At 41.7% G+C, this 9,958-nt stretch overlaps 1 protein-coding gene across 1 annotated transcript; it reads left to right on the top strand.

Moving 5' to 3' along the window:
• The first annotated feature begins 869 nt into the window (after positions 1-869).
• Positions 870-4,430, top strand: LOC148936043 (uncharacterized). Its single transcript, XM_089079157.1, is given in 2 exon segments — positions 870-1,299; positions 1,302-4,430. Coding segments are annotated over 2 exon segments (1,992 nt in total). The 3' UTR covers positions 2,864-4,430.
• The last annotated feature ends 5,528 nt before the right edge of the window (positions 4,431-9,958 follow it).

Below are 9,958 nucleotides of genomic sequence, written 5' to 3'. Positions count from 1 at the left end.
ATCATTACTGATACACCAGGATCCGCCTTTGATAAGGTAGCCATGGATATTGTAGGTCCGTTACCTAAAACCGAACAAGGAAACGAATATATTCTAACCTTGCAGGATCAACTAACTAAGTTTTGCATGGCAATACCGTTGCCAAATCAAATCTCTGAGACAATTGCGGAAGCATTTGTCGATAAATTTATTTGTATACTAGGAGCACCAAAAGCAATATTGACTGATCAAGGAAGAAACTTCCTTAGCGATCTAATGAAAAAACTCGCTAAAATATTCAAGATTCGCAAACTGCGCACTACTGCCTTTCATCCGCAATCCAATGGTTCGTTAGAAAGATCCCATCATGCACTTGGTGAATATTTAAAACAATATGCAACTGAAGGAAAACAGTGGGACAGGTGGATCGGTCTCGCTACATTCAACTATAACACCAGTGTACACGAAGCAACTAAACATACCCCATACGAATTAGTTTTCGGGAAAATAGCAAGAATACCGTCTAGCGAACCTTTAGCTCCAGAAGATAAACTGGCAAATTATGATGAATATTTAATAAATCTAGTTACTCAGCTTCACACCATACAAGCAAACGCTCGCGAAAATATTGTCGAAGCAAAAATCAAATCAAAGAAATATTACGACAAGAAGATTAAACCACAAACTTTCAAACCAGGGGATTATGTATTCTTGCAGAAGGGGCCCAAACCAGGAAAATTTGGAGACCAATACACAGGCCCGCATGAAGTCTTAGAAATATTAAATCGAAATAACGTTAGAATTAAAATTAAGAAAAACAGTCGCGTAGTTCATCCCAATCGTTTAAGGATTTCTCATATCAAGCCAACCTCGAATAATTAAATTTTCAGATGATCGGAAGGATCGCCATAATGATAACACTTATTTGGATTCGGAAAGCTCACGGAATAATAGGCTATGACTGTGGATCACCGCAGGCCAATTTAACTACATTGTCGCTCTTGAACATCGAGGAATGCGACATTCCGCCGCAGACTCTAACGAAGGCCAGAGTCTATCTGCAATTACTTCAAGTTAATGAATTTAAAAGCATAAAAGTACATCAGTGTAAAATCGAAATTGATAGACTAATCAGAAAATGTGGAATGTTTTCTCACTCTATGGATGTTCCCAATGGCAAATATTCATACATACAAGAAATATCCCAAGGAGCATGCATAAATATGCATGTGTTTGGTCACTACCACCTAGGAGCAACGCTTATGACAGGCATTCTTCCCAACCAAACGATCACCAGGCCTGTAACGTTGGCGGGACAATTGCCGATGGAACATGTCATGGGGGAACGTATTCAGACCCTTATGGAACATGGACAGACGTCACCGTTCTCGCGACTATAAAGATCACCTTACAAGATTATACAGCCAAAGTAAAAATAGATACTAATAGGATTATACTCCGTTCAGGAGTAACCTGTGAACTCACGGCTACTCGGTGTATTGATCTAGAAGGAGGAGATACATTCTGGAATGCATTACCCGAAGACGATTGTCAACTTAGTAATTATGGCTTATTATATGAAGGAGTCGCAGGAAAAATAATCGACCAACTGGACGATCAACCCACGGAAATCTATGCCCTGGTTGCGGATGACATGGTTTTCGCCTTAACCAGCAAGGGAACTATCTCAAAATGCGGATATACGCTTACCCGAACTGAACATCCCAAATTATTCATTTTTATAACAACCCCTGATAATAAAGTTTTTAAAAAGACGGAAAACCGCGCTTATAATTTCGATATATTCACCTATGTAAATTCCAAATTCGTATACGTAGAAAGGCATGTCCGTACACAAATAAGCCAGTTATACCGAAATGTTCTCCTGCAACAATGTAACCTCGAGCAAAAAATGCTAAAGAATGCTTTAGCTATAGCTACTCAGTCACCAGATGTTTTCGCCTATCATCTAATGAAGGGACCAGGATATATGGCCCTACGAGCCGGAGAGGTAATACACATAATAAAGTGCGTACCAGTTGAAGTAAAAATTGCTCAAACTGACAAATGCTACGATCAATTACAAGTAATACGAGACAATCAAACACAATTTTTAACCCCTCAAACACACATTCTATTACAACAAGGAACTGAGGTAAATTGTAATAAACTCGCATCCGCCATGTATCTACTCGGAGATTCGTGGTACAAATTCACACCCAAACCAATCGAATCACTACCCCCAATCGTCATAAAACCAACCACCAAATTAACTTGGAAGTATATTAATCCTAGAGCACTCGCCACAAGCGGGATATACACGGAAAAGGATTTACAGGACCTTCGGGATCATATAATGTTTCCTGCAGAACGGCCTGCAGTACTTAATACCATAGCCCGAGGAATGCTAGGGCAACCTGGCTCTGTAAACGGAGGATCATTTTCTAATTTATTAGACGAAGCATCCATAGAAAAAATAGCTACAACTGCCTGGGAAAAATTTTGGAATCGGTTTCTCATTTTTGGTAACATCAGCGCCGGAATGATTGGGATATATATGACTATTAGAATCTTAAAATTGATACTAGACACAGCAGTACACGCATATACCCTGCATACCGTGTATGGATGGTCAATACATCTACTCGGATCTATTTGGGATTCTATCACCCATCTTTTGTTACACCTTAGCACATACGGACAGAAAAAATCTTCGGAGGCGAGCGCCCCTCCTCCTGAATGCAATTCCGAGCATACAATCCCAAGCGACGCACTACGAGAAGCTCCAACGAAAGGCGCAGATCCAAACTCAATGTATCCTCTCCTTCCCACGGAAGTTGTATCAACCTCTCAACCAACCTTTTCCCTACAATTAAAAAATTAAAATCTTCTTTAATATCATCATCCATATCTTTGCAATCAGATAATACCGAAAAATGGAATCTAACGTCATCGATACCAGCTGTTTGACCCGTGGGCGCCTTGACTGCAAGATACTCCGGATGGAATCACCGCACTTTTGGATACGACTCAAAACTGGAGAGTCGAGCCTAAAGGAATTAATGGAGGAACTTGGGTTCCGAATGAATCGGAAGTCAAATACCCTCATCTGCTGGCCACACTTGGTGAAAATAAATCTGGCCGTCGCAATCAAGGAAGGCGACATATGGCACCGAGGAATAATAACGGCAGTCGGGCGGATCCAAGGAATTGCCCGGGTAGCCCTCAGGGACGAAGGACGAGAAGTGTGGCGGCGATTCAACGAATTATACATCCTAGAAGATCGCTTTCAAGAATTGCCGTGGCAAGCTCTCAAGTGTGGGTTAGCCTACACTGGCCCGACAGTGCCAACTCTAGTATGAGAGTTCTAAGAAAATCAGGACATTGTGCCAAATCCTCGCAGAAGAACAGGAGGGATACTTAAAAATAATACATCCTCTGCCGGACGGAACCGCACTCATCAAGCTGGTTATTTCACACGAAAACGGCTACATGCAGTTGAATCTTCGAGACGCCCTCGTAAATTTAGGATATGCACGGATTGACAAAAGAATCGCGGTAAATATTTATCCATCTGTCGAAATTAACAAATGTAATCATAAGATAATACGAAATACATTAGCAACAGATAGTAATAGTCTCAGGAAAAACCATTGCAATTCCATTAAGTAAGTAACTTTAACATTAGATATGTACACTTTTTCTCCTTTCTACTACCTAAAATTAAATCTTATAAACAACCTTGGAGGATCACGATACCGAATGCCAGTGATGAAAAAAAAAAATATATATATATATATATACATATATATCTCTTCTGTCGATGCCTATCAACCTTCTATATAATCCAGATGCATTTTACTCTTATCAGGCATTACTATCAGCAATCGGTTATCATTCAATCCGAAACTATCTAAGAATATAGTAGTGCCGCACGGTCCAGTTCATAAGAACAATGCACATAAAATAGCGTGCATCTTCGCGACCAAATAGAAATCAGCAAAACAAAGATTAGGAGAGCATCGAAAGGGATTATGTATGTGTGCATCCATATGCATATATATTCTCGGGCAACGACAGAGAGTATCCACACGTGCGAAAGGATAACACCTGGTTACTTGACGACTAACCTCTGGCATTTTGTATCGGACCACCTGTAGTAAACCTTTTTCTTTTGTGTTTCAAATGAACTCATTTATGGAAAGGAAAGAACGTGTGCATTAGTACAACTGTTAAATAATCTATACACCAAAAATAGTAATAATAATAAATAATATAATAATAAATAATAATGATAGTAACGATAATAGAAAAGGGAAAAACATATATAATAATAGCACTAAATTAATTACCCCATATTAAATTTATTCTTCTTCCTTCAATATCTTTGATATATGTAAAAGGGAAGAATAACTAAACTTTTTGTTCAAATGCCTAGATATACATATACATATAAAAAAAAGGGGGAGAGAAAATATATAATATATATATATCATAAATATAATGATGTAATTGTTAAAAATCATTTCACAGAAATATATGTATATGAGCACACAACAAATGAACAGAAAGAATAGAAAAGATAAATAATTATAATTAACACCTTAAGAGACCGCTTTTATCGCTGCAGTAAGAATTTTTTTTTCTCTACAAAAGAGGGAAGAGAGAAAAAATAACATATATATATATATAATCTACATACACATTTATAAATAGGAAAACTCAAGAAGAACGAAAGAAATTACAAGGTCCTTTCTTTCCTTCTTCTTCGCGTTGAGAAAGCGCAATAGTGCCTATCGAAAGAGAAGAATTATTACTTTTCAATGCAAATATCGTGTACCCCCGATATTTGTCTAAGATGGGGGGTGTTACGTCGTGACGACTGCACGATTCTTCTCTTTCGGGTATCTGTTATTAGAATTTAATTAAGTAGATAAATGAATGACACATGTTGTGTTACGGTCGCGACGGCTACGCCGCTAATCCCTTCCGAGAGTCGATTACTAAGAATTTGGCTAGACGGATAATCCCTATTATCCTAATCGCTGAAGTATACCGACGTTACATCTTGATGACTGCGCGACTCTCCTCTTTCGGATATCAGTTATTAGAATTTAGTTAAGCAGATAAATGAATGACACATGTTGTGTTACGGTCGCGACGGCTACGCCGCTAATCCCTTCCGAGAGTCGATTACTAAGAATTTGGCTAGACGGATAATCCCTATTATCCTAATCACGGAAAAACAATACGTGTTTTCCTCAACGAAATCATATATATATAGTGCCCTTAAAGGCACGGGACGCACTCACTCTGCAACGTCCCATTTCGTTACACGGTCGGAACATTTCGTTTTACTAGTTTGTCGATAATTCAAATTATCAATAATTTAGTCAGTGTCAGTTGAACAACCAACAAGAATAAGCGATCAAGTTTTCTGACGACACTATTACCGCTTCATCTCGCAGATCTCAACTCTACAGAATAAAAGTAAGTTTAATTATACATAAAAAATTCTCTTAGTAATAATTTTCGGGTCTCTTCTCCTTATACTTCCTCATTCCCATCCTTTCTATCCTCTGCCGTTCTCCTTACACGTCTACTCCCTTTTTCTTTTTCTTTTCTCTTTCTTTCCTTGCTTCAGCTGTCGAACCTCTCGGGCTCCCTATGCGTTGCGGAGCACTCAGCAGGTTCATGGCTGACGAATAGTTTGCTTCTTCCCTGTTGGCTTCAGCCGTCGAACCTCTCGGGCTCCCTATGCGTTGCGGAGCACTCAGCAGGTTCATGGCTGCCGAATAGTTTGGCAAAAACCTGCTTCTTCCCTGTTGGCTTCAGCCGTCGAACCTCTCGGGCTCCCTATGCGTTGCGGAGCACTCAGCAGGTTCATGGCTGTCGATTAGCTCGGGAAATCTATTCTTTTGGCTTTTCTCTCCTCTCTTACGATTTTCTTTTTCCCTTTTTTCATTTCTCTCCTCTCGGATCTCTCGGTTTCCTGAAATATTTCAGAGATAGCCTTAAGGTTCGCGACTAACGACATCTCTTTCATATTCCAAATCCATTCCTTTTTAGTGAAAGCTGGATTATCCACACTCTCCGACGCTCAAAGACGGAGGCGAGCCCTGAAGAGACTCCGTTACCGTCGGAACAAGCGAGCTCGCCAGACAGGAAGCTATCCTTTGCCTGGGACATCCGAGGTTTTACATCAAGAAACCACGAGTTGTTCCAGCAGGAGACCCAATTATTATTCACCCATTTCTCCTCCATCCTATTCCCCGATCAGACCTGAAGACCAAACTGAATCTGAACCACCCCCAGATTTCAGTGTACTCTTCCCAGAGCGCCACCTCCAGGCATACTCAGATTCCCTGAAATCCTTGGGCGATTTCTGTGAACTACGGACTCCTTCCCCTCCTCTCATAGATCCCACTAGCGAAAACCCGACCTCCTCTCAAAACACACAGTCAACAACATACATTTTAAAATAAACTAATAGATTAATAGAATTATACACAGATAAACCAAACAATACACCCGTCGATTTCTAGACCACACGAATTTCTGTATGTAACATCCTTCCTGTTTTATATTTTTATATATCGTCAATAAATATATTCCAACGAAAAAAAACATATGATACGATGGTAACTAATGTGCGATCTTGTATACGATCTCGATACGTAATTAACTTTGTATCGTCTTAAAATTGTTAATTATATGTAAAATTTAAACTATTTATCGATTGGTTATTCACTCCCTCTTTCATTCCTCGTCATCCCAAGATTCGCGCATGGTCCTATCCCTGGCAAAAGAGATTAAATTCTCTTGCCTAAATTACGGACCGACGGACGCACGTCACGCAGTCGAAGTCATAGCGTCTTTTTCAAGACGTTGACTCGCACTCGTGGCTCTGCACGGTGTGTCCGACTCGTAGGGACGCCTCAGCGCGGCCATCTGCGAGAGGGTATTTGGAGCGTCCTTCCAAGCCCCATCCATTAAGAAAAAATATACATAAAAATATATTTACCTCGGGTTGGACGTAACATCAACAAAATTTATCCTTGAAATAAGGTATACGTCGGTTAACCAGCGCGATAAAATGCCGTTGGGAGTGGGATTCGTCTCGTAATATCGTCCCAAGGTAATATCGTCCGCAGATGTTTTCTATGGTGTTACCTAATTCCCTGAGTACTTCCAGAGATACGATAAAAACCTCGGTGCAATCGGGGCAAAGCTCGATGTCGCGGACTATCACGAGACTGGTACGGCAGCTATCGCAATGATCCCGGGCGGAAGTGTACCCAAACTGGAACGCGTGGGCCAGTTCCAGACGATACGTAAGCGTCCCTTCTGGTATTTCTTCCTTGTGTTACGTCGCAGGCGAGACGTGCTACGCGTGGGGCGAGTCTGCTCGCATTGGGCTGCGTGTTGGTTTTTACAAAATGAATTGACTGGATTATTGATATAAATTGCGAGTGTATAGACCGTGTAAAAAGGTAGTCTCGATAGTCTCCTAGAGAAAATAATATCATGCAGTCCTATCTCTGCATCTACATCAATGACGACGATAGGATTTGGCAGTGCGTAAAAAGAAGTATTTTCTTCGCGTAAATATTCTAATGTTACGTCAAAACCGCGGGGACCCCTCCGATAATCTCAGCGGCAAATTATTGAAAACCCTCTCGAGGAATTTCAGCAAATTACACGGCTGACCTTGCATTTAACCAGATGTCGAGTGATTATTTGACTGTGAGCGGATCAGTGAAACGGAGAAATTGGTTAGCCGGCGCGATAGAATGCCGTTGGGAGCGGGATTCGTTTCGTCAAGATAATATCCGCAGATGTTCTCTATGGCGTTACCTAATTCCCTGAGCACTTCTAGAGATACGATAAAAACCTCGGTGCAGTCAGGGCAAAGCTCAATGTCGCGGACTATTACAAGACTGGTACAGCAGCAATCGCAATGATCCCGGGCGGAAGTATACCCAAACTGGAACGCGTGGGCCAATTCAAGACGATACGTAAAAGTCCCTTCTGGTATTTCTTCCTTGCATCGAAAGCAAAGATATTCGGCACTGTTAGGGAACGATTCGGCGATAGCGTCGATATCCAAACGTGGTAAGGCAACGCACCATACTCATACGATATCTGTATACGGGGCCTGGGTGAGTGCGCGAGTCTCGTGGCTCGAGAAAACAAGGCGGGCACATCACGTCAAATAACGGGTGTTAACATTACGCGGCGAATATTCAACGTTAAAATGGTATTTCGAAACTGGAATATTTCCATGCGCAACGATAAAGCGGCTCAAAACCCTACGTGCCTTAGGGGAAAGTAGCAAGAGAGGCAAAAAAAAAGGGGGTCGATCGTAAAACCCTTCCGGTCGAGTGATGCAACTATGCGGCGGTCGCTCGACGCGAACAAAGCGAATGATGCAACCCGAAAGAATCCTGAGCGCGACGAGTATACTTATATTCGTTTACATCTAATTTCTTTATACTCTATATTTTACTGGTGTAAACGTATGCCCGGTGGGAAAACGCGAAAGCAACCGGGAATAAAACTCGATGTATGATTCTCACTTACCTTTCGGTGTTTGCTCTGCGCAGATACTCTTCGAGGGAGATACGTGGCCGAATACTGCTTCCCTGGTAAGCTGCTACGGGCACGGATGGGGCTGGTAAGGCTCCAGAGACGATCATGCACGAGGAGTTCGTACTCGCCGTCGTAAGTCACTTCTTCGCCGATGATCGCATTGTGGTTGTAAATCGCGGCCACGTGGAAGTCGTATTCGAGTCGCCGAAGTGCGTTGTTACGACCCGCGCGATTCTTCCGTGCCTTAGGCATTCGGCAGAGGCTCCAGGCGTATATTATATTTAATTAAAAGGTTAGGGTTAGGATATTACACTCGGCTGCGAGCCAATTACGCATTACGGTTCGGCGTCGCGTTGGAATGCATGAGCTATCGCGTGCTCGAAGTCCGATGTTTCCTTTGTGTTAAGTGCGGATAACACCTTGCCCCCAGAAACGATCGGAATTCTTGCTTTAGCTGCTAATTATTCGGTAAAAGAAGACTTGAGTTATGATGACCGCCCGTTGCCTCTTTAGCCTCGCGAACACATCCGTTATTATCGGAATCTCGGAGACAAGGGATGAGATAGTGAAGAACACGTGGCGTTAAATAGAAATCTATATATTTAGGTATTCACTGAATTTACACTCACAGAATATTAACACTATATATATCAAACTAGAATTTGGAATATTAATAGGATTTAAACTAAACTAGAGATTGAAACAATTTGAACTAAATCTAGGGATTGAAACACGCTTATACTTGAACGAGACGACGCTCGCGCGGTGTTCACTAGTCGACGACGCGCACAAGAGTGAACAAGCATGGCCGCGCGTTGCAACGCGTGCCTGCGGCGGCGCTGTTGCGCAACATGGCGGTAGCGTGGGTACGCCAACGCATGTGACGCAAGATGGCGGATGGCGTGGGCACGCCAACGCACGTGGCGCTCGCGGCGGTCATAGACTATAGAGTTAGATAAGACGTACATATCTATAATGGTCGGTGGTGGGCCAATCAGCGCGCGGCTGACTGGAGATGATACGTGCAACAGCAACGCGAGCCTTATTATAGTAATAATTTTACAATTAATTAGATTTATTGTTAGCATGATTTGTTATTGTTATTTATCATTTTATTTATTATTATTATTTAATTTTATTACTTATTCTAGGAAAAATGCTTACTATCGGTTATCTAATAATTTGCAACCTATGGGATTGCCTATATTATTATAATACTTATATTCATTATAGTGTATATTTACTGGCGGTAAGGCGCATCACGTGGTATGTCGACGGCAGGAGAGCCGGTTGTTGCCAACTTTGGCGGCTAGAATAGTGGCGCTTCTGCGCAGGTGAGATAAAAGGAGAAGGAAAAATTTTACCCGTTGGCTCTCTTGACGTCACA

This window comes from Pogonomyrmex barbatus, unplaced genomic scaffold (genome assembly GCF_055798465.1).
Source record: "Pogonomyrmex barbatus isolate J1 unplaced genomic scaffold, ASM5579846v1 scaffold3, whole genome shotgun sequence".
Lineage (NCBI taxonomy): Eukaryota > Metazoa > Arthropoda > Insecta > Hymenoptera > Formicidae > Pogonomyrmex > Pogonomyrmex barbatus.
The sequence above is the reverse complement of the archived record's forward strand: the minus strand, read 5'-3'. Positions and strand labels throughout refer to the sequence as shown.